The sequence below is a fragment of the Alligator sinensis genome, unplaced genomic scaffold (assembly GCF_000455745.1).
Source record: "Alligator sinensis unplaced genomic scaffold, ASM45574v1 scaffold743_1, whole genome shotgun sequence".
NCBI classification, from domain to species: Eukaryota; Metazoa; Chordata; order Crocodylia; family Alligatoridae; genus Alligator; species Alligator sinensis.
The window spans coordinates 738091-763634 of NW_005842512.1; the positions used below are offsets into that span (position 1 = coordinate 738091).

Here is a 25544-nt window from a genome sequence, read left to right on the forward strand (position 1 = left end):
CAGTCTGGGAAATGTAATGGGAAGTGGGTATTTAGCAGAGTGCGGTCAGTGGTTTTCTTTCTCTATTTTTTTTTTTACCCCAAGTCTTAAAATAGGGAAATTGTCAACACACACACAAACACACCCCAAAAGTGTGAGCATGTGTATATAAATATGTATGCGTGTAAATAAGTTTTAAAAGCACATGATTATTATGTCTAGTTGATTTTTTTGAGGACAGTGTTGCGTTTTCTGTTGATAGGGAAATTCCAAACAAGTTGTACACCTCTACTCCAGAGTTCAATTTCTTTTACATAGACGACCTCGCTTCAGATGTGTTACCTTACTGATAGGATCTTTTCTTGTAGCACTATACCTTGTGGGAATATTTTTTTGATGTAAACCTAATTTGAGAAGCTTAAAAAAACTTTTTTGAAGCACTCACATTGAGGAGTACAGGTAATGTTTTAAAAATTGCACAAAAGAAAAATGAATGTTGGAATGATTCATTCAGTGTTTGAAAAAGAGATGGCTCTGTTGAAACAGTGAGTTTCATACCTTGTTTGTAAAAAAAAAAAAAAAAATAATTTAAAAAAAATACAAAAGAAGAGAAAGGTTGAAAGTTACGTGTTTTTTGTATATAGAAACTGTCACGTCTAGATGATCTGATTTGTATTGGCTCTGGCCAGGAAGAATTATCACTTAAAAGGCTCTTAAAGAACAACTGTGCTTAATTTTCTGTTCATGTGACATGGGTCCCACTTCTGGGGAAGGGGGTAATGTTTCACACTGGTTGTCCCTGTGCTGAAAATATATTTTAGAGCACCCTGCTTAATTTAGATTCTGAAGCCATTGTCATTTCTTTGCTCCCTCTGGGATGATGCTCTACACTTGCAGCACTTCCTGTTCCAAAAGAACCCAAAGAATCTAATCCTGAACAAGAAGTGTTCATAACAAGGGATCCTAGCCTACCAAGAAATAAACTGTACCATCTAACGCGGCATGGCCTCTTGTAACACCTCTACGCACCTCATTTCAATGGAGCAGGTTAAAGACATGAATTTTAGTTGTTCCAGCCATGGCCTCATTTGATTTAGAGATCAATATTATTAACAAGCCAAAAGGAAAGAATCCAGGAGCAGTTTCTGAGGAAAGGGGCCTTCCCTTGTCCAAAGAATGACTTGGACAGCTGGAAGCCTAAACACAGCAGGGGAAACACAGTGTAGAGGTTCCGAATCCTTGTATCGCTCCCCGTGCAGCCAATCCAAGGTAACCCAAGGTTCAGATCTGAAACTCCTGTGGAGGGAGAGGGAAAGGGGGGGTGGGAATAATCACCATGCTAAAATGACCCAATGCTCGGAGAAATGGCCCCAATTGTCCAGTTGTCTGGAAATGAAGTGAATTCAGCCAAGAGGTAGTATTTCCACAATAACAGTCTCTCAGATTTCTGTAGCTTTTTCTTGTCATCATCTGAAAGGACTCAAGTCTTCCATGGAGAATTGATTGGAGGCTTCATCTAAGATTGCGGGGTTTATTTTGGTTTAGTTTTTGTTTGTTCATTCATTCGTTTCTATTTTGAGTGGTCAAAGCTCCTGCGCCCTTTCCCTTGACCATGCAGTAGGCGTGCATTGGAAGTGTTGTCCGCACTCATCTTTAGTGACTCCTGGAAGCTGTTATTGCTGTACTACTTGGTGGTTGACAAGCTAAAACATTAAGGGCCACATCTTCAATGGATATAAAGCGGGTGTGGGTCCATTGGTTTGGAAGCTGTTGCAGCTATGCCAGTGTGCACTGTGTGAAGGCCTGGCCTTAAGCATTTGCTCTAAAGGACCCAGTGATTTTGCTTATGTATCTACACATGCAACTCCCTTGAAAGTCAGCAGGCAATGAACTTAAGTAAGGAAAGACAAAAATGGGCCCAGAATGGCTGCAAGTGGCTGAATTCATGTCTTCTATTTGGCCTTTAGACTGGCTACCTAGCAAAGCTACTAATCTCTTAGAGCACAGGTATAGCTTTTCACAGACAGTCAGCTCATGCTGAAACTCACTAATGTATGTATTTTTGCTTTGTCTTTTTTATTTTTAAATAATATATTAACGTTGTGAACACTGTTTTCTCTGCAGTGTTTAAATAAAGGGGATTTCCCAACCTCTTCAGTTCACGTGATCTACTGAAAATAATTTTGTACTAGCTATGTCACAGGTCTTGACAGCCAGCCACCTCGGACTGGCAAGCTCGCAAAGGCCCTCAAGGAGAGTCCTCTCAGAGGTAGGCTTAAGCCATTCTCCATTTAAGAGTCTTCAAGGTTTTCATTGTTCGGTGTTTCTACCAAGGGGTGCTGCAAATCACACTTCCAGTGTTGTGCCTAGTGTAGGCTGAGTAAAAGGGATAATGCAGCTTTGTGTTGGTGAGAAATTGAGATGACATGGCCAGTACAAACAAGAGCTAGGGAGGGAATGTTTTGCACCTTATTGAAAAGAGGAGAAAGTTTTAAGTGCATACAGACATAGTTAAGAGCTTTTATTGTGACAGGAGAACTTTTTTCCATATGCGTGCATACTCTCTGTAATTCCAGTGTAAAATATTGTACTTGCACTAGCTTTTTTAAAACAAATATTAAAAAAATGGAAGAATTCATATTCTATTTTCTAATGGTGGTGTGTCTATTTGTAGGATACACTCGCGTCTGTTTATTGAATTTTATGGTCCCTTTCTTTGATGGTGCTTGCAGGTTTTCTAGGTAGAAATTATTTCATTATTATAATAAAACAATGTTTGATTCAAAATTTGAACAAAATTGTTTTAAAGAAATTGTCTGTATACCAGTACAAGTTTATTGTTTCAGTATACTCGTACTAATAAAATAACAGTGCCAATTGCAAACCTGTGCCTTTGTCTTTATGAGTTAAGAAAGCAAGAGAGAGAGTTTTCCTATGAAACAGCAGTTTATCCATTTAATTTTTCACCCTTCAAGTTTTAACCCCAGCAATAAGTTTTTATAGAGTTTGCTTTTATCCATAATATATGATACATACAGGTTTATACAATCCCTTTACAGCGCATAACCCTTTCTGGACAACAATGGTTTATTTCATAACAGAACAGCCAGTATACAACAAATGATCACTTTAAACATGCAAGCTCTTTGAGACAGAATGCATTCTGTACATGGCTTTGCTACAAATGGAGAAAGATGGTATCTGACACAATCATCTCAGTGATGGCCATACAGGGGGCATGAAAACATTTAAAGTCTATTCATGCTGCTTGACTGAGTGCGTGTGGTCTTTTAAGATTATCACAGACATTACATTTCACAAAGGAATGTTGGCTTCTGGATGATTTACGTTTGGCAGCTTTATCCAGGTAAGCAGTGTATTGTTGACGCTGTGGAGTCACAACCAGAGGACAGGCCTAAATGTGTGGATGTATTCAAAAAAGAATGATGTCTAAGAGGAGACATAATTAACCTGTGTTGACAGCAGACAGTATTGACTAGGACACTTCTGGCACAAGTCACATGACAGGTAGTACCACGACAAATTCAAAACACTTAACCGATCAACCTCAAAAAACAAACAAACCCCAAAACACATCACTTCCAAACAAGGCAAACAAGCGCCTTTCACAGCTGGCTGGCCATAGAAGTGCAGAGGTGCAAGCAAATGATTACTCATAGGCCTTATTTTCCCCTTCTACACAAGAAAGGCCAAATCCTGTGCACACTGAAGTGAGTTGCAAAATTCCTATTTGCTTCAAGAGGACAGGATTTGGTTTACCAGGGTGTCAGAGGCAAAGGGGAGGGGCTGATTGAGCACTTACACTGGCAACAGACAGGAGTGACTACAGAAGTCCGTGGGGCTAGACCAAGGCAAAATTGTTGGGAAAGCAAGGGAATTAGGCTAAGCAGGTGTTCTGAGATCGTAAGCAAGTGCCCATGGATAAAAACATATCCAGTGGCGGTTTCAGGATGTATCTTGGGGAGGACAGAGAATGCTCTTACTTGTCCCATCCCTGACAGAACTGAGGAAATGACTGAGCAGGCATATTCCTTACACCAAAACTTGTCCCAAACTAGAACTGTCCCTGCTTATAATCCAACAAGAAAGTGGGTTAAATCCAGCACTTAGTGCGAGAACCATGTCAAACATGACGTGCCTACTGGCATAACCCTAGGGATACTGTGGGCCCGGTCATAGCAAACACTGGGTAGCTCAGTATGCTGATGGACCATACGCTTCGAATTGGCTGCATGCAACCCCTAGGGGCTGAGGTAGGCCTTGCAGCCTACAGACTACTTCCTGGCCTATCTTACTGTCACACCTGCTGTGGAAGAAGTAGAGGTGCTTATGCTTCAGCTTTAAATGTATTCTATGCTGACTAAAGCTACTAACACAAATATATTAATTACTTGAAATCCACCTTTCTTTTTATAGGAATGTGCCATGTTAACTACACCTTGATGAGTCCATGAGCCAGATTGTGACATCATGTTGGTGCTTTAAACTTGGTGGAGTTGCAAGGGTGAGGAAAGCAAGTGGGACTTTGGCCCAATTCAAGGGACAGCTACTGCTTAGGACACCCGCAAAGTGCCGGGTATTCGTTTTTTGGAAGCTGAATGATAGCCATTCATGCATAGCAGCACAGCAATAAGGCATCGCAAAGACATTCCCTGCAGAAGGACGCTAGGAAATGGAGAGGTGTTGAGGTGAGGTAGCTCTATGAATGGTACATGAGTTTGTTAGCATTTCTAATAGAGCCTTTTTTTGGGTGGTCTAATCCTGCGGGGCGAAGTAGCACTTAAGTCGATGAGGACTGGCTTCTAACTTGGGGGGGGGCTGGGTGCTAGGGAGGTTGAAGGGACCTATCTCTTCACAGAAGTGGTCCTGCAGTGAGGCTCATGCTGATTTCTTTGTTCCACTTGGAAATGTGTATGTGTGCGTGCACATATATTCATAAGAGAGGCACCCAAAATGAAGGCAGTTGATCGACTGAAGGTTTCCACTGGACAGGCAACTGGTATAATACCACAGGATGACACGTAGCCAGTTAACCTCTTTGAGGCTGCCTGCCATCTGTTGCTTATGTCTCTTGTCATGGAAACCAGCACACATCCAAAAGACAGTAAAGTATGCCATGAAAAAAATTCAAGGTGATATCATTGACTCCTAGTAATTCCATGGCAATCTACAACCTGTAGGATACAACTGGCTTCTAAAAAAATATGGGACTTCATTCTCCCCTAGCCTTTGTTTTTACCAGCAGTTCCCAACCCCAGGTCGCGACCCAAATGAGGGTTGCGGGGGCAATGCCAGCGGTGCCGCACACAAAAGACAAGTCACGCCGTGTGCTGGGAGCTCCCCCACCCCCAGGCCACCGCCACTGCCGCACTCCACTCCCAGCTGCTGGTTGGGGAAAAAAAAGGTTGAGAACTACTGGTTTACACCTTTGCAAACATGAGGCTGAAGTGAGTGGAACATATCTCCCACTTGAAACCTGTTTGGAGAAGAGCCAGGGCACAGGCAGTGCAGAATGGCTTTGGGAAAGCTGTTCTAAAAGGTACAGTAAGCAGCTATTTTTTAAATGAGTGATTGCTGAAAAAAAATTACAAACTGTTTAGTTCTTTTACATTTCATTGATGAAGGCAGCCAGAAAAAGTACAGAAGCAACAGCAACTAGTGAGAGTCTAGTGAACTGCTGCACTTCTCAAGTGTGAAGGCAGTAGGATGGAAATATGGATATACATGCAACACATCCTTATGCCTCATAGTGGTTTTGCTTTACCTTTATGCAAATACCTTTACATGAGGCATGAAGGGGGGAACGTGTTCTGCCTTTAGTTATACCCATGTCAATTCCGAGTGATGTCACTTATTTCAGTAGGATTACACCGGGGTTTACATCCGCACAAATGAGAACTGCATTTGGCCCACAGCAGTTTTATTTATAGTAATGAAGCCATTCATCTGCCTTTCTATGGTTCCTCCACCTCTGATAGAAAAGGAAATGTCAGAGGGAACTAATATTGGGTATTTTATTTATAGGACCTGAGTATCATTCACACTTAAGTGCCTTAATGCCATTCTGGCAGTGTGAATGGACCTTCAAGTCAGTGAAAAACATCCTCATGTTAAGGCCCCTTTACCAGCCTGGAGCAGAGCAATGAAATTAAAAACAGGCCCACAAACTTTAAAATATTTTTGTAAAGCACCTGCCTTCAGTCTCTTGGAAAGATCTTTCATGCTTTTTCTACTATGCAAAACCTGATTACAATCATCAGGGTCCAGCTTGTGGATGAGATGTGTTCCTTAGCATGCTCACTTGTACAGACTCCTTTTTTTCTTTGAAACAATAAAGAATTGCCAGATAAATTCCATTTGTTTTCCTCTATGCTCCTCTTCCACAGTTTTGCTTTTCAAAGGAGGCCTCTATCTTTCCACAGGTACTTACAGGATGGGGAGAAAGGCTCTGAAGTTACTTCAGTTTCCATCTGTATTGTTATCTCAGTGAGACTTTAAAATAAGTGGCTGGTTATTATTAATTCATTGGTATCCACTCTAAGTAACATTTATCATAATGAACTACTGTGGTATTTGTGTGGAGGCAATGTGTACTTCAAAAGAACTTTCATTGAGATTTATCAATTAATTAGCATACCATTACAGTTTATTAGAGTGTTATCCAGAGTCTAAAATATTCATTATTGCCTTCATAGCACCTGCTTTTGCTCAGGATCAGACTACTGGCTTCTTGCGATTAAGTCTTTTGTAATTCTGCTGGGGGCCAATTTTTGCTCTTAATTAGGCCAATGTCTTTCAAAGAGTGGCAGAAGTGTAACAAAGAAGTGAAGTCAGCCACTCCAGCATGATACAGGGGACACTTCTACACCGTGTCTCTGCAGTGCTCAGAGAAGGCCACCCTTGAGCACAGCCTGCCTGCTACTCCCACCTGCACATGCATATCAAGCTTGGAAATGAGGTGGGGATAGCTGCTCTCAAGGAAACAGGTCATGAGGGCAGCTCTTGGCAGGGGGATGTCCAAGAGCTACTTCCCTGGCATGTTTCTGGGTTTGATGCTACAAGCTGCCACAGGTGGGAAGGACAACTCTTCCTGGGAGCATCAGCAACGTGGTGTAGACATACCCACAGAAGCCTTGCACAACGGGTAGATAAGTGGGCACAAAGTCCCAGTCCATTTGTGTAGGTTTAAATCACTGCACAAAGTGATGAGGCCATATGAGGCTGTGAAGAAGCCAGCTCCCTGGGCTCACTTACTGGGAAGGTTTCTATACCTTAAAATAACTTGTTTGCAGAGACAGGCCCAAAGAATGTAATGACTGCATGCATCAAACAAAAAAGGCACACTTATATTATATATATTTTTAAATGCTTCCCTTGGAGGTAAGGGTAAAGCAAGAACATGCCAGCATCTGAAGAGGCAAGTCCATTAAAGATGTTGATTTAAAGAAAAAAGCCCCTGAAAGGCATGTGAACCAACAGTGCTATAGATTCAGTGTCTTTAACATCACAGTGAAAATGCAGTGGCGACCCTGGTCCACAGAGCCGTCACTCCAATTTGTTCCCCAAGGGCCGGGACCCCAGCAGCAAACTTCAATGGTCAAGAAGCACGGCTTTAATTTCTGGTTATGCAAACTGACCCTCTGCACCCCTCTGCCTTCTCAGTCTGCAGTTTCTCTCTCCTGTGGCAGTGCCAAGTTGGCCAGTCAACATTAAAAGTTGGGAGGATGTTCTTAAAACAAGTACCACTGGTTGTAGTGGCCAGTATGACCAATACAAACCTAGTCTGTACAGGCTCATCCATTGCAAATGGAGGCTTTGGTAGCTATTTTCAGAGAAAAATGAAAGGGGAAGGGGCGGGGAGAACCTAAAGTAAAACAAAACAAAACAAAAAACAAAACAATAGACATGGCTTTAAAAGATGGGGCTATTGCATCTTGAACCAAAAAATCTATATGGTGCTGTGTCTGAAGGCACACCCTTCTCCTCTTCAATTCCACTTATAGCAGCAATTACCCCGCCCCACCTCCCCTCCAGCCAATTCCACAGCCCTGAGGAATTTGCCACTGCAAAGCTGTAATAAAAAACCTGGTAGGAGAGAGAAAGGAGAGGTGACAGGACTACTGCACAGTCCCCCCAGTCCAAGGCTACAAAAACACCTGGTTATGCTGCTGGGTGACTCGGATAAATGTTGTCCTTCGGGACAGCTCTTTGAGCTTGGCAGCTCCCACATACGTGCAAGTGGAGCGCAGCCCGCCCAGGATGTCCAGGATGGTGTTTTCCACATCCCCTCTGTAAGGCACTTCCACGGTCTTGCCTTCCGAAGCCCTGGAAACAGAGACACATTACTGCTTTCCACACCGGAAGTGATGGAGAAGGTATTTTTTCAAGTTAAAAGAACTTTTATGCTGCCTGTCCCCATATTGTTTTTTTTTAAGGTACTCAAATGGCAGTTCCCTTACTTTACCTGTGGTGGGTTACAGCGTAACGTCTGGTGTTGTGTCAGGGGTGAGGGGAGTTTTAAAAACAGCTTAGATCAGGGGTCAGCAACCCCCAGCACCCATGCCGAGCATGACACGCAAGGCCATTTTGCTCAGCACACCACTATCAACCGGGCTCTAAGCAGCTGCTGCCAGCCACAGAGCCCAGGCTGCTTCCAGCAGGCAGCTGGGAGGCTGCAAGCCCTCCTGCCAGCAGACCAGGCTCCGTGGACCGGCTGCAACCGGGAGGCTGCAAACAGCTGCTCTGGGCTCCAGCATGTCGGCACTCTGGTACCTTCCAAGGTAGACATTGTGGTTTTTTCGGCACTCCAGCCAAAAAACGTTGCCTACCCCTGGCTTAAATTACTGATCTGAATAGGATGATTTGGATAGGGATGATCCTGCCTCAGGCAGGGGTTGGACTGGAGGTCCCTTCCAGCCCTAGTTCTCTATGATACTATGCTGATTCTATGAAATGCACTGTTCCGAAACTGACCCAGGAAATAATTATTGCAACCAGCCAAATCGTGCCTGAGCCCATTAGCAACCTGTTCTTCCTATCCTGATGCAAGCAAAGCTTCCCCACATACAAACAGGCATGTCACCCAAGGACAGTGGGTCCTAGGCTGACAACAGAAGATGCTTAAAAATATATCTGTGTGCCTAAATAAGCATAGCTCCACTGCAGTCCTTTACACCAGCTGAAAACTTGGGCCTTTACTGCTTACTTATACAACACAAGAGGTGCATGTAGATCATTATACAACAGATACAGATTGAGAACCTCTACCAACTTGACCATGCACTGCTTTTCCCTTAGTAGGGCTTTCCCAGGTGAGTAATCCCACCACAAAGCAGTTCTGTTGAAGCCAATATGCTTGAGTCAGATCCATTCATCAAGGCAAGTAGGAGGTGCACTTTATACACAGTGACAGGGACACTGTGATCAGTGCACCTCCTAGACAGCAGTAGTTCATAGTAGGGTTATGCCATAGGAGAAACTTCTCTAGCGATTTTCAATGCTCTTCTTTCTCCTGCATCTCTAGCCCTCCCATTACAGTTCCTCATATTAGGAAATATCCAGAATGTCATTTGACCATTGTGCTTCCAGGAATCAGATCACTCTGCCGCATAAATCAACAACTGGAAAAGAGGGATGGAAGAACACGGGTTGGCCTGTGACTGCTGGAAATGGGACCTAGTCTTTTCCAGTAGTTAGGAAGCTCTGGTTATATCCAAAATCTAAAAAAATGGGTGAGTTGCAGTTTGTTGTACAGCACGTTAAACCCCAGCCAGGGACTGCAGGATTCAGTGTCTTTTATATGGTACCTTAACATCTGGTAGGGGTTTGGGTGGGTTTCTACCCCCTCCCCTTCACACTACAAGCTGAGGTCAAGGATCATGAATTTGTCACAGTGTTAAATCTGGCATTATTTAAATCCCACTCAGACAGGCTGCCTAGCAGGATAATGCAAGGCAGAACATGTCTGCTTCAGAGGCTTGGTTAGCAAAGCCTTTGTAAACCATTAATAATAGCAGCAATAGTTGGTGTGGCAGGGCTTCAATGAGAGACTGGCTAAATTCTTTTTGCTGCTTTAAATGGGAGGTCAAAACCTTGGCGTGGCAGTAAAGGGGGCTGTTAATGTGCCACCATCTCACTGAGGAATTGTAATTAATCTCCCTGCAGCAGATGAGTAATACTATATACTTAAAAGTGTTTGCAGCTCTTAAATATACAGTGTAATGACCTGGCTAGTGTATTTACTTACCGCTGCTCTGTACTGGGTAGAACTAATATTCCATTGTGAGTCATGGGCCCTATACTGCCAGCAGGGATTTTCCTTCAGCTCAAATGCTAGGATTCTGGTACAGGAGGCTCTGAGCACGTAATCCCCCAAAAAGCATATGCAGAGCATTGCAAAAGGTACTTCATCTAGGCCTGTAGATGTCACTAGGTGACATGAAGTGCCCAGGATCCCTATACAGCACGTGGGGAAAGACAGGTGCTTGAGAATGAGATCCACAAAGGCTAGCATACTGAATGGGATGCCACCTCAGCTTGCCAGCAGGAAATGGTGAGGAGAGAGATGAGATTTAAGCCCCATCCCTCAAAGAAGGTAGTCACCCAACTGTGGACAACTCTTCTCTCTCAAGAGTTACAGCTGTAAGTCTTCCCAGGAGTCAGGTGCCCAAGACAGCCTGTCTCACAAAACACATTGGGAGGAGATGGTGCCCTCCCCTTTGACCAATAAGAGGGAGAGGTGGGTTCAAATCTCCTTAGGCCAAGGAGGAACCTGAACCTGGGTCTTCTACTACCCACTAGGCTACTGGTGTACAGGATGCTTATCTTGCTGGGATCCTTTGACCCCAGCTGACTTCCTGCCCCTGGGACAAGGGGCTGGACTTGATGATCTTCAAGGTCCCTTCCAGCCCTAACGTCTAGGAAATCTATGGTAAAGGAGCTAGCACCACAGGGCTCAATCAGGCGAGAGTGCTTTGAGAATGCCTACCACTTCGGACCTTGCAGGGTCAGAGAGGGGAGAAGAAAACCTGGATTCCAGATTGCAACAGGGCTGAACCATGAACAAGGTACCAAACTGCCCTGCAGTTGGTTCTGGGCATGACCAAAAGCAGATATGTCATCTAGGGGATTTTATGAGTGGAAACCTTAGGCAGTTCTAGGATTAAGCAGCCATGTTTTAGGAATCTAAAGACTGGGCGTAAACATAAAAAAGGGCAGTAAGACATGTTAAGTCCTCTTGTGAATCTAGTCCTGGGCTCCATCCCACTGTCCCTATAAAGTTCAGAGAAGCTACAAGGTGCTTTACAGTAACGCCTATGAATTACTAAGCAACCCATCACTCTTGAAAATGCCATACAGCTAGCAAAATCAAACCAGCTGTAAGGGCACAGCTCTCAACAAAGATGACTGTGATCTCCCTCACCCTCTCCTTACAGCTTTTCTCCTGTACAAGAACTGGAACAGTTTCCATGAGTATTTCCTGACATGTTTATCTCTTCCATACAATGCTATTTTTGACACTACTAAAATAACACAATGCTTTTTTTGTTTGGATTTTACAGTGTTTGTTAGTGTATGAAATGTGTATCCTTGCCCCTTATTCCTGATTTAAAATTACAGAAATAAAACCTAAAAATGGCTGATATACAGATACCGCATATAGCTGTTATATACACATAGATATAGGAGGGTTATATATTATAAATAATGAAACTGGAGACACAGATTTTATAGCTATGACATGGGGTGAACCTGGCCAGTACATAACAAAACACTCTCCTGACCTTATTTCATGCTAAAATCCCCCTGCCTTACCTGTCTCTCCTGTTTTCAAATCTAATTTCAAACTGACTACAGGATCAGGTTCTTAAGCCAAAATATTCAATTTTTAGGGCATAAAGTTAGCCTGTTGAATTCACAGGCATGTTCAGTAAGCAGCCTGATTTTTTCAGAGGTGCCTCCCAACAGCTTGGACAACTCCTATGGATACCTTGCACTCTTGCACTTCTGGAAAATCAGTTGACAGCTGCAGGGAAGGGGGAGGAATTCTTACATAGCTATATATGGCTCCTCTCTTCAGCACTCTTTATCCCTGCACTGGGGCACTGTCTAATGTACAATGGCATCTTCTTCAGTTGCTTGCAGTCAGATGCCACCCTGTTTTTAAGCCTCCTACTCCAGAGCACAATTTGATCCCGTTACCACTGCAGCACTGGTGCTGTGGCTGGCTTTGCTTTTGGGCCCTTTCCCCCAACTTTCATGAGCTCAACACCGCCTGCTACAGAAGTTACTCCAATATACTGGGCTCACTGAGGCTGTCACCTGTCCTGTGGTTCATTAAAGCCTGGTGATGCTCGATGGTGTCATGTATTAGATCTGCCTTGCTGCCTACGCGCTCCAGTCACTGACTTAAAACACAGGGGTAGAAGTCCAGTTGGTGACAGCCAGTCAGATGAAAGGCAGCCAGAGCCTCTGAGTAACAGGCAGCTGCCATTTTTAAGCAATGAGCTAATTGCTAGTCTCCTTCACTCTGACAGTTAGTTCCAGATGCCTCGATGCCAAGCAGCATCATGGAAAGAAACAAACAAGTAGGCTCTTGGGACTGGCTGATGAGCCCTGATAGAGTGACTGACAACTCAAGCAGGCATGCAGGATGCCTGCTGGGTGCAACGGTCCAGCTTGTCCAACACGTGGTTGTGCAGTGGTTGGCTGAAAATAAACTCTGCTCATTGAAATGATCCCCATGCCTGGCTCTAATGTGGCTGTACAGGAGAAACAGAGGGATTTGAGTCTTCCCTGATACCAGTCAGTGTGTTGATTAGAGGCTTGCTTCTGAGACTAGCCTTAGAGGATGTGAGGGAGAAGGCTCCTGGATCCCTGTAGCAGGAGGGCAGGCACAAGAAGAAAGTATGCTATATGCTGTGCAGACAAAGCACTCTACCCTCGCTGAGGAGCAGGGGGGCGTAGAGCTGTAATTTGTCTCAAGGGCTCCTCTAAACACTGCCTTATCTTCAGGGTATCAAGCAAAGTCCTAATCTCTTGCAGGCACCTTGGTCTCCCCATCATACCAGCTGGAGGGGCTCCTAGCTAGATTACCTGCAGTTATACAACTTTTTTCCTTTGTCTATAGCATGCTTTCCATGTTCTTATTTGTAAAGCAATTACTATCTTCTTGGGCAGAATCCAACCCTCGGGACAGACTACTTAGTTGGAAACCTGCCAAACACTGCTGCACATTTTTCTTTAGATCTCTTCTGCACCCCTAATTCCTCCAGCCTAAAGGTGCCTTTCTTGCAAAGTGGTTCCATGCAAAAGTACAGCGGCTGCAGTTCGGTCAAATCAGGGGACAAAAGTCTCTACCTGGGTTTGCCCCCAGAACTATCTTCTACTAGCCTCAAATGTGTTTCAGTCATCATTACAGGCATGTTGTTGCAACCCAACAACCCCTGCTGAAGAACTTGGGTAACTTAGACCAAAGCTAGTTTATGCAAACTATTAGGGGCAGGGACCCTGTCTCAGCTTTGTTTTATAAATGCTATGTATGTTTTTATGGCGCCCTTCTAATCTTTAAATAAGGGCAATAGCAAGTGTTTGCAGTGGAGATGGAGCCAAATTCAGGTCAGGACCAAAGTCTGAGAAGCTGGCTGGCATCATGGGTTGTAGCTTGGCTTGTTGCAGTGTTAGGGGCTGTGACAGACTGGGTATGTCTGTGTTAAACTGTGAAGACCATTTTGTTTCCTAAGTCACATTTTGTTTTTCTTTGTATAGTAACTGAGAGTTGGGCACACAACTTTCATGTCTAACTGCAACCTTCTCTGTAGATCAGATTATCCATTTTGTGTTGCTGCAGCCAAGTTGCTTGTTATCTGAGCCATCTTGTTTAAAGCTAGCTTTTGTATCTCTACCCGATACTGTAGTCTGTAGAGTAGACGTACCCCATGTCTAAGAAGCTGACAGTGCCATCAAAGAACATCAATATTGAGTAAGTTTTCCCTACTGGAAAAATGGGCATAGCTATTGACTTAGAATGACCCTTTACATAAGAGTAAATGAGATGGGGCTCGCACTGGAGCCCCTGAAATCCCCTCAACTGATGAACATGAACAAGAGACAAAGATTATTTTAAGGGAGGGTTGATTCTTGAAGCCACAGACCCGAGAGCACTGTGACATAAAAGATGACCAGCATGAGGAAAATAGGGCTGTCTAGTCTTAGGATACTTACTAACCCCAGGATTTACAGAAGGGGTGAGAGTGGATCTAGAAAGGTCTGTTCAAGATGTTGTTTTACAAACATTTGTGACTCTCCAATGCTTTCAAGAGTAACAGCTGCGGTTAAAAAGTTCCTTTGCTAAGCCTGTAGTCTTTGTCTTCCTGACATGTTGTTCATCTGAACAGTAGACCTCCACAGGCAGTAGGATGCTGGGGAAATGCAGCAAAGTAACTGGAGGCTCAGAGGGACTGTAGGACTGGTTCTGGCAAGGGTTCAGCTATCCTATATGGTTCTGTATCCAGTATGGGTGACAGACATAGGGTGTGCCTCAGAGATTCAGAGCTGGGAACAGCAACCATTCATGCTATACAGAACCTGAGAGTGTAGAAACACATAGCTCTGGAAGTCGAGTCCATGTGTAGTAACGTGTCTGGAAGATGGCCCAGGTGGTAATGGGGAGGCAATTTGAAAAGTTCAACTCCAGATATGAATTTGGTAGTTTGGATTCATAGCAAACTGAGTGTAACTCATACCTGTATTCAGCAACTCCTCCTGAATGCTTCTTCATAGCTGTACCAGAGCTCATCCCATAGAACAGCTTCACCTTCCTTCCATTTTTTTCCATGATCTCTCCAGCACATTGATCATGGCCTGCAAACATCCCCCCAAGCATGACAAAATCTGCACCAGCTCCTGAGATGAGGAGAGAACATGAGGTAAGGAGGTTGCATGGGAGAGGAGTGTAAAAGACAATGCAAAAATAACATCTAGGCAAGCCAAAAGGACTTTTAACCCTGAGTGCCTCAGGACAGGGTTTATTATTTATTATTGTTGCCATTGTGACTAAGGGACCTGTCACAAATTAACATGTCATTATGCTAGGTATAGTAGAAACACATAACACAGCTCCCAAAAGCTTTCCATATGAACTGGAAGGCATGTTGGCAAGGTTGGAAGAAGGGAATTCTTACCCTTATTTAAACTGTAAGCAGATTTTTCAAGTGTAAAGCACGACAGTCCTGGATGGGTGTTCTCCTCCCCACCACCACACCAGTCTTATGGTAATTTGCTGCCATGAGGGGTAAACCCGAAAAGGTTTGCAATGAGTTTGCTTTTGGCTAAGATGACTTATTTGCAAGAACTCTAGGGCAGGTACTGCCTTTTTGTCCTGTTTGTATGGTGGGTTCTTAACTTCCACTGGGATTCACAAAGACTACCATCAAATGAGATAAAATAATAAGTATCGAGATGGTTATCCACCTCATCCATTCCTCACTGGTTCGCATATCATAAGGGCGACTTTGCTGTAGTCTGTGGGAATAAGCTGAGGCCCCCAAGCTGTGTTCTTGAATGCATTTGGGAATCACACTAGAATTTCTCAGAAGTTTTCTGGTATTTCTGTGTGGGATGGAGAGACTGCGTGGACACCTGTGCCATGACACTTGTTTTTTTTTTCTTGTGGTTGAAACCAGGATGTGCAGAGGTCCAAGAAAATGAAATGCTTCTTTTTTTTTTTTTTTAAACAGAAGTATATGTTTTTTGAATCTGAAAATAGATGCACCTCTTGCAGTTTTCTGAGCCTGTTGTGGCCCACAAATAGATTCAGCTCTTGCAGTTTTCTGAGCCTGTTGTGGCCCATCCCTGAAACAAAATGTTCTGCAGTCCAGAGCATGGCTGCTTCTGTGTGACACAACTCAGTTATAGGTAGAAACATCCCTCTCCCCTTATGGATAATTCCTGCCCAGGACTGCACAATTGTTTTTTTTTCCCCGTGTCCTGTCCATTCCTAGCATCTGATGTTGCAGACTGTTGCCTACAAAAGCTCCTGCCTCTTTGTACCAGTCAGTCTCCAAGGTGCCATCCTGCCCTACCTTCCTCCTGCAACTGATGTGGAGCCTTATTCCATGGAAATTGGAGATGAACCTAACTGGAACACGTCCAAACTTTGGTAAAGTTCCAGTCCAGATATGACTTTTGTGGCTCCCTCTCTGTTAGGAGCCAAACTAATACAATTACCAAAATACCACATGCACCTCTTTCGTAGAAGCCTGCCTTCCAAATTGAGGTTCATGTCTTAAGCGGGAAATTTGACTTTTCTATGCTGTAATAGAAGCAGGGAAACACTGCTGTAAGATGGCTGCGGTGTTTCACTCTCTGCCAGCCTCAAGCGAGGAGGGTTTGGCATTCATACTTCAGGATCAGAGCTACAGCATTAACCCTCCCACAGATACAACCACTAAGGTCAGGATCCCCTGGAGTCAACTTTCAGGCATGACTGGAAAGATTTTTTTTTTTGTCATTCAGCCTTCCCACAACAAAGTATGTCTTATTTTGTGGGGCAGGGGGTATGCAAGAAAATATGGTAATGTACTGAGCCACGAGTCCCTAAGACTTGGGAAAGTCCTTCCATGAGCTTGACAGCTTCCCCCTATTTGCATCATAAAGCGACCCAAGCTCCAGGAACCAACCTGAATGTAGGCATGTTTTCATCTGGAACATGATACAAGTGGCTAAATTTGGATTAATTTCTGATAGAGACAGGTAGTTAGCTGTGTTAGTCTGAAGTCAGGCAGAAGGCAGGCACCTTACAAACTAACTAAATCAGGTGTAAATCTACCTTGCCTTCATTTCTAATAGCTATGATAAAGCTGAATCTACCTCCAGAGTAGCAACAAACAGTAACACGGAACCTGGCTGCTCTTGTATAGCCTCCGTTCCCATTGCCCTGTTGTCATTTGGAAGGAACAGTGTGTTCATATTAAAGGGACAGAAAACAATTCCCTTCATGCCATATTGCTATCCCAAACTAGTGTCACTGCACCATATGCAATATCTATTAGTAGGTACCCATTCAGGATCTCCTATCATTCCAGCATGCTGACAGGTTGTCCTAGGGTTTTGTTGTTTCAGATGTCAGTGAGATGTAAAAGCCTATTTGGAAACTAATCTGATATCATTACTAACCTACCAAAAATGGGATTAATGCCCATTCTCCAGTGCAGTCATTCTAGGTCACTGGTTGCTGTGCTTCTGGTTACCCTATATAACCTTGCATCAGCTTTGCAGCAAACACCACCTTGAAAATGCTATTAATCATCTCTTTCATGGGTGGATTAGGATTACACAGGAGCCTGGATATGATCCATCCACAGGGCTCCTCAAAATAAATCAAAGGTGACACCGCCAGAAGTCTTTTGGCACTCCAAATTCTCAGGCTTACTAGTGCTACTTTCTGGTCCCCCACACAAGGGATGGGTCCCCCAGCCCCTGGGCTGTCAGATCCTAACTTTGTCAGGGCCCTGGATCCAATCTCAGATTCGCTACAGCCTGGGGACTGACTGGCTAAGCAGTAGCTCTGCAGAAAAGGACCTGCAAGTTAGGAGTGGACAATAAGATGCATATGAGTCAGGAGCGTGCCCGTGTTGCCAAGAAGGCTAACAGCATACTGGGCTGCATTTGTAGAAGCATTGCCAGCAGATCGAGGGAAGTAATTATTCCCCTCTATTCTGCACGGGTGAGGCCACATCTGGAATACTGTGTCTAGCTGTGGGACTTCCACTACAGAAAGGATGTGGACAAGTTGGAAAGAGTCCAGTGGAGCACAAGAAAAATGGTTCAGGGGCTGGCACATATGACTTATGAGGAGAGGCTGAGGAACTGGGTTTTATTTAATTTGGAGAAGAAAAGACTGAGGGGGAATTTGACAGCAGCCTTTAACTACCAGAAGGGTAGTTCCAAAGAGGATGGAGCTAGACTATTTTCAGTGGTGACAGATGACAGAACAAGGAGCAATGGTCTCAAGTTGCAGCAAGGGAGGTTTAGGGTTGGATATTAGGAAAAACTCTCACTAGGAAGATGGTGAAGCACTGGAACAGGGTACCTAGGGAGGTGGTAGAATCTCCATCCTTGGAGATTTTTAAGGCCTGACTCAACAAAGCCTTGGCTGGGATGATCTAGTTGGGGATTGTCCTGCTTTGAGCAGGCGGTTGAACTAGATCACCTCCTGAGGTACTTTCCAACCCTAATTTTCTGATTCAGAACAAAACCACATTTCCAAATTGCAGAATTTCCGGTGGAACTGAGACTCCAGTACTTGCTCAATCCCCACACGTGTTAAAAAGCAACACAATTGGAGGGGTACAGGAGACAGGGAGTGGGGCATGGTTGCAAATGACAGGAATGTAAATTTTCCCACTTGAGCACCTTTTTGCAAGCCTTGCTGGAGAACACAGTCTGCCACGAGGACTGGGCAAGATTTTAGCATCCCTGCCCATAGCTGTGAAAGACTGGAATTCCAGTCTCCCCGCCCAGCAGCCCCACTTTTCCAAAGCCTTCCACTACTTTCTGCCTTGCTCTGGGGTTGCAATGGTGATTGCTGTTTGTGCATGAAGACAGAGGAGGCTGCTCACCCTTTATCTGCATCACCAGAGAAGTCCCTTTGCTGCAAAGATCAGAGGTGCTGGTGACTGACTACAAAACGGGTTTTTTGTTGTTGCACTGGGTTTCTATTCAGAAGTCCCTTTGTTAGGCAAGGGAAAACACACCACTTGTAAGAACCTTTACTAAGATGAAGTTGTGAGAACTTTTACTAAAATGAATGCTTACCCAGTGTCTGACAAACAGCAAGCCAGACTATTTGAATAGGTTTTAAGATCAACAAATAGGATCCTTTTTGCTCTCAGGGTTTCACTTGCCATCTCAAGGCTGATGATGAATCCCAGAGCCATCACTCCACCCCATCTCTGCCCTCTGTACAGAAGGAACATTAGCATTGGGCTTAAGTAGAGAGGGTGAGAGGGTAATGGGAAGGGAGGTGCTGCTGAGCAGGAAGGGGAAGGGTGCTGAAACCAGGAAGAAGGGGATGCTAATAGGCTTTGGAGACTTAAAAAAAAGTCCCCTGCTACTGTTTCTGTGGTGTAGTCTGCCTACCACAGTGAGGGGAAAAAGCCGAGTGGGAGAATGCCACCACCCCCGAGGGTCACTGCTTCAACACCCCCTTTTTTAAAACTCCTGGATGCGCCCATGCATCATGTTGTTCTAAGGCTTCTATGACGTTTCTCAGGATTGTAAGTGGCAAGTAGACTGTGTTCAACTGGTGGCAAAGAGCGGTCATGCTTGGCCTGGCTGCTCATGGCTGCTCTATAACCATGGCATGCCAAATCACAAGTCCCACTTTAATCTCTCCATATATTTGGTCTACACCAACCATTTTCGAGGCTGGGTGCCAGATTTAGATTTTGACCCCCTTGCAGGTACACAGAGTTCAGGTACGGCAGTTTAGAGTTGGTGGTCATGAGCCCATCTCTGGTTTATATCCTTCAAAGGCTTCTTGTGAGAGAAATATGTGGCTCTGCAGTGCCATAGCCCGCACAGCACAATACTGACAGAACAAAGTGGTTCTATACTGTCCTCTTGCATCCTGACATTGCCATGGTCTTCAAGGATATTTCTAGGTCTCTTTAGCCTACCAGTACAATGCACTCAGCCCCATCAAAACAGGACTTCCCAGCTCTGACATAAACCAGTGGCAACCAGGTCCCCAAGCACATTCATGAACTACAGAAAATACCTGAGGCCAAAGTACACTCTCAGCCCCACCAGTACAAACTCAGAATACCTACGCTGAAACCACATAAGTGAGAACAAAATCTGTCTCTTTACTATTAACCTGGACGAATGGCTTAATGTTGCAGCAAAGAAGAGTTAGATTGGATATCATGAAAAAATTATTCGCTGTTAAAACAGTGAGGCAGTGAAACAGACTGCCTAGGAAAGCTGTGGACTCTCCAACACTGACAGTATTCAAGAAGAGGTTGGACAGCCACTGGTCAGGGATGATGTATGTGTAGCTATGCCCATGTTCTACTATGGGTATTTCCTATGCTTCTGAGTTTTGCTGGTTGCCACACTGGGCTGGGAGGGAATTCCCCCTCCCACCCCAAGCTTTCTGCTACATGTCAGAGGGTTTTTTTGCTTGTGTGTTAAAGCCTTCCTGAGAGGCACTGGATGTTAGCTGAAGCCGAGGCTGGGGATTTTGACTGGGGTGTGCCAGTGCTCCTCCTGTGACTTAAAGCTGGAAATTCGTGGGTAGAGGGTCTTGCCCCTCTGCTCAGGGTCAGACTGATCACCATATTTGCGGTGAGTGGAAGGAATTTTACCCCATGGTCAGATTGGTATAGACTGTGTGGGGGATTTTGCCTTTCTCTGCAGAAGGGGGCATGGCTCTCTACAGGGGTGACACATAGGGGGTGCACCCCCTGACAGCACTGGTGCACCCCCTGATAGCCAGCTCTCTCAGGCAGGGGAGCAGCCGAGAGCGCTGGTGCCCACCCTGAGAGCGCCAGCCGGGGAGTACGGTGCCAAGAGAAGCAATCCCCATGGTTCCCCCACAGCCGACTGTGCTCATCTGGAAGTGCCAGCAGTGCGCTTCTGCCACTTGCAAGTCGGTGGGATTGGCCGCAGGGGGGACACCCCCTCCCCGTTGCTGATAGGCTGCTGGGGGGACAAATACCCCCCTGACTCAGGAGGCACCAGTCACCCATGGCTCTCTATCTGGGATCTCTTAAGCATGTATTAAACCTTTTACACAAGGAGGATTTTGGTTGCCATGATTCCCCTGCTTTACCTGTGGCAGGGTTAGGCTAGGCTGTTACATCTTGTTTCAGGGTTGACGGCAGTTTTACTAAGAGGTTAGCTTATGAATTTGTATAGGACGGCTTGGATAGGGATGATCCTGTCTCAGGCAGGGAGTTGGACTATATGACCACTGGAGATCCCTTCCAGCCCTACTTCTCTATGATTTCTGAGTCCTGGTATTCATAATATCCTAGCTCTTCGGCTGGGCAGCTGACACGCCAACAACTTTTCTAGGGCACTAGCTGTGTTCACGATCACAGTCTTATTGGACACACATAGGGCCACCAATTTTCTTTGCCCATTCAGAACAGTAAGCAGGTGGGCAGAATGGAAGGTCCTTACACTCTGATGATGCCCAGTGCATGGCATATTCAAAAAAAAAAAAAAAAAACACAGCAAAGTGCTACCTCTGTCAGATTTGGCAACACTCTGACTGCAGTGGAGTTATATCAGGAATGACTCAATTTCTCAAAACCTGACCACAGACCATACTTACCAAAAGCTTTGGCGACATCTCCTGGACAGCTGCAGCCTCCATCCTACAGAAAGGAAAACAACATAGACATCAGTGAGCAGCAGAGAACTCATATTCGCTGTTGGCCTCAAGGATAACCAGACAGGACAAACACTTTGCAGAATACAAATTTGGAATCAAATGGTAAACTCCTAAGAACTAGCCCAGAAGATTCAAAAGTTACACCCAGCATGACAGAAGGGAAATAGTAGAAATAAGGGAGCTCTGTGTACACAGTTAAGATGCCACAGGTTAACTGATTTTTCAGGGTCCCAGATTCTTTATGCTCCTTCTTTTAAAACCTTTTTTCCTCTGCTACATATTCTGCTACTCATACTCCTGTTTCAAGAAGAAACATACACTGCCAGAAGCACAGAAATAAGAAAAGGAAAACCTCTCAGAACATTCAGTTCATCCTCTGCTCAAGTAGTACCACTGACATTTTAAATATGATTTTCAACACTTTATTGTATACCGAAAGGCAGAGGGGAATGTACTATTGGAAATCCTTTTTTATTTGATAAGCTGCAGATGACCTGTATAGTCTCATAGCTCTTCTATTAAGTGAAACTGATTCATCATATTCTTGGAAAGGAAGGGGTAAGATTCATAATCCTCATTTCACAGAAAGGGAAGCTGAGTCAGAGGGAGGTATGATACACTGTGGCAGAACATAAAATATAACACACCAAACGACATTAAACAATATTAGTGAGGTTGCAAAGGCAAGCATTCAAACATAAAAAGTACCATAATTAAGGGTGCCCTTACAACTCCAATTCAGCCCTTTGGTCTATATGCATTACAATAGTAGGCTTGGCAGAATTCGATTTTTATTTTTTAATAATTTCAATGGATACTACCAATGTTTATTTTTTAGCATTTATTTCACTTTTTTTCAGTTAAAATTTTCAGGATTACACAAAATTAGGGATGTGGGGGGAAAGACAATTTATTCATGACAAACGTAACTACTGTAGGACTGTCGTCAGATGAGCAGCAGAGCTGCCATCAGTCCTGGCTCTGCTCACCCGTAGCTTCCCTCCTCCACTTTGTCACTTCCTCTTGCTTTGTTCCCTGTCCCCTGGGGTTCCTGGGGGTTGTAGTCCCAACTACAGTCAGCTGTTCTATAGGACCACTCCCCCTGGTGTCACACACTCCATCAGCTGTCATTTTTATGTCCCTTTTCTATAAATTTTGATTATTAAATCTGATGAGGGTCTGTGAGGGTGAGGTGATATTGATGTTTATCAACGTTTACTGATAAAAATCAAATCCTGCTAAGCCTACTATTGTAGGCTAATACAGCATTCTTTAGTTACCTGGCCACAGACTACTTTTTCCAAAGGACCCCTGTCTCAGAGGTGGACAGCATTCACTTAATGAGCAGCTCTGCAATATTTTCTTTTTTCCTGGTTGTCCAGTGTTTGTCCATTATGTCTCTTACTTCACACTGTTAAAACCTTGCCCTGTGGAGTCAGTTATAAATTTCCTCATGAGTTTTAATTTGGTGTTCTAAGTGTAGTATATGAGCACTTCACAAACATTAGTGAATATATTTCACAGTATCCATGACAGAAGAAAGGGTGGTATTAGTCCTATTTTACAGATGGGAGTTTAGCCATATAAAAATTAATGTCAGATGCATTTGCCCATTTTGGATGCCCAATCTGAGATGCCTAGGACCAGATTTTTGCTAGTATCTAGCAGTATATGGCCCTTTATATGGTCCAAGCACAGTTCCCGCTGACTTCAGGTGCAGCTCAGAGTGCTCCGTACATCATAACCCAGGGTCTCAAGTCAGGTACCAAATCATGAGAACACCCCCAGAGATCCCAGTGAAGCATTTCCTTTAAGTGTCCTGCCCTATATCAGGTAGGTATCGTCTAGCAGCCCCATTCAACTGCCTTCATCATGGGAATGTTCTTTTTTTTTTTTCTGTCTTCCCTTGCCTCTCACTGCATACTTTCTAACTTCTTCAACAAATGAATCAAGGCTCCTCCTAAGAAGAGTTCACTATTTAATACTTATTCATCCCCACCACCCTGCCATCCTGTGCCCTGAATCATACAGAGGGGGTCTTTGTGAAAAAGGTACACAATTTTGTAATTAAAGTATACACTGTACGGCATATGCACAGTGGAACCAAGTTTCATAGATTTCATAGACATCAGGGCTGGAAGGGACCTCAGAAGATCATCGAGTCCAGCCCCCCGCCCAAAGGGCAGGAAGTCAGCTGGGGTCATAGGATCCCAGCAAGATGAGCATTCAGTTTCATCTTGAAGGTGTTCAATGAAGGCGCTTGAACCACCTCCGGTGGCAGGCTGTTCCAGACCTTGGGGGCTCGGACAGTAAAGAAATTCTTCCTTATGTCCAGCCTGAAACGATCTTGTAGTAGTTTGTGACCATTTGACCTCGTCATCCCTTGGGGCGCTCTGGTGAACAAACGTTCCCCCAGATGCTGGTGGTCACCCCTGATAAACTTGTAGGTGGCCATCAGATCACCCCTGAGCCTGCGCTTTTCCAGGCTAAAGAGCCCCAGGGCTCTCAGCCTGTCATCGTAGGGTCTGCTTCCCTGACCTCTGATCATGCACGTGGCTCTTCTCTGGACTCTCTCAAGCTTCTCCACATCCTTTTTGAATTGTGGAGCCCAAAACTGGACACAGTACTCCAGCTGCGGCCTCACTAAGGCCGAGTACAGGGGGAGAATGACGTCCCGGGATTTGCTTGAGAAGCATCTATGGATGCAAACCAGCATTTTGGTTGCTTTACTAGCTGCAGCATCGCACTGCAGGCTCATGTTCATCTTGTGGTCAATGATGACCCCCAAGTCTCTTTCTTCCATAGTGCTAGCCAACATAGCACTGCTGAGCCTATAAGGATGCTGCGGGTTTTTTTTCCCAAGGTGAAATCACTTAAGTGCTTTGAAAATCCTCACATGAGACTGATTTTCACCCTTAGGCACTTAAAATAGAGTTATGCTTGCTGCCCCCCAGGTCAGACTGATTTCCACATTTGGGATCAGGAAGGAATTTCACCCCATGGTCAGACTGGGATGGACTGGGGGAGTTTTGCCTTCCTCTGTATTGGGGGACACAGCCCTCTTCTTGGATCCCTTGAGTGCATTTTAACACCCTTTTTAGTGGCAGGACCTAACAGCCTTCATCCCCTGGCTTTACCTTGAGCTTTACTGGGGGCTCTTGATGTCTTTGGTCAATGTGCCTTGAAATTGTGCAGCGGGGGTTGATTGTGTAGTTTTTATGAATAGCTTAGACAAACACTGGCATGAGATGGTTTGGATAGAGATGATCCTGCCTTGAGCAGGGGGTTGGACTAGATGTGTCTTGCTCTGTGATTCAGTAGTTCTAAATATCCTGGAAAAATCTAATCCTCTGTCTGCCTCGCTCTCTCGGTTACTTTTCCACGATCCACCCAGTCCACGTGAGTCTGGGGCACACGCGAGTTGCCAGTTCAGTGATGAAAGGCTGCCAGAAACCTGCCTTGGCTGGTTGAGCTGGGTTTGCAGCTGGTCTGTGCTACTAGAGCTCACTCCTGCACAGGGCAGCACATGGCCCCTGTGTTTAACTGGAGACAGCCCGAGCCTTTCAGCCCTGTGGGACCAGGGCAGTGTGTTAAGCACCATGCCTTGGAGATGTCTGTGAAACGGTGCTCCCCGGCTGCGCTCTGGGAGCTGGTTGTTCCAGCTCCGACGATGCTGCGGCATACGTGTTTGCCTGCCTGCCTGCCTGCCTGCAGCCAGAGCCATGTGTGGACATGTCAGGAGAGCAGAGCCAGGCTCCAGTTCTGCCCATCCTCTTCTTCCCCTCTCTCCTGACAAGGAGGGAACATCTCAGCTGCAGCCCGTGTTCAGCTCATGGGACCCGAAGCCACGACTCCGGGCTCATAAAGCAAAGATGTTTGCAAAATGTCCCTCTTCTACTCAGCCTCCAGAGAAGTATATTAAACTACACCTCCATCTTCACCCTTTCTGCGAGCGGGTGTCAAGGAAATAGAAACAGCAGCTTCTTTTACCCTCGTGGCATAGTTAAGAGCATGTTTGTATGTGTTTTTCACTGATTTCTGCCCTTGCCTCTGCTTGAAGTTCATCCTCCTACTTGTTCCTCCTCCTCTTCACATGCCGCAGGACCTCATCCAGCGAGCCATTAACTTCTGGACATGTGAG

General features: G+C 44.9%; 1 protein-coding gene across 7 annotated transcripts in view; it reads right to left on the minus strand.

The window, feature by feature from the left end:
- Nucleotides 1-25544, minus strand: part of GMPR (guanosine monophosphate reductase) — a 59157-nt gene that overhangs the window by 4933 nt on the left and 28680 nt on the right. For 4 of the 7 annotated variants that reach the window (XM_025213230.1, XM_006031551.3, XM_014523625.2 and 1 more), the window contains 3 exons: nucleotides 21344-21386; nucleotides 14745-14904; nucleotides 2907-8325 (listed from right to left, as the gene is read on the minus strand). In XM_025213230.1, coding sequence (XP_025069015.1) covers nucleotides 8145-8325; nucleotides 14745-14904; nucleotides 21344-21386 — 384 coding nt within the window. In that variant the 3' untranslated portion in view covers nucleotides 2907-8144. Of the gene's footprint in view, nucleotides 1-2906; nucleotides 8326-14744; nucleotides 14905-21343; nucleotides 21387-25544 lie in introns of those variants that run through there. The other 3 variants (XR_003095870.1, XM_025213228.1, XM_025213229.1) reach the window with 2 other exon arrangements.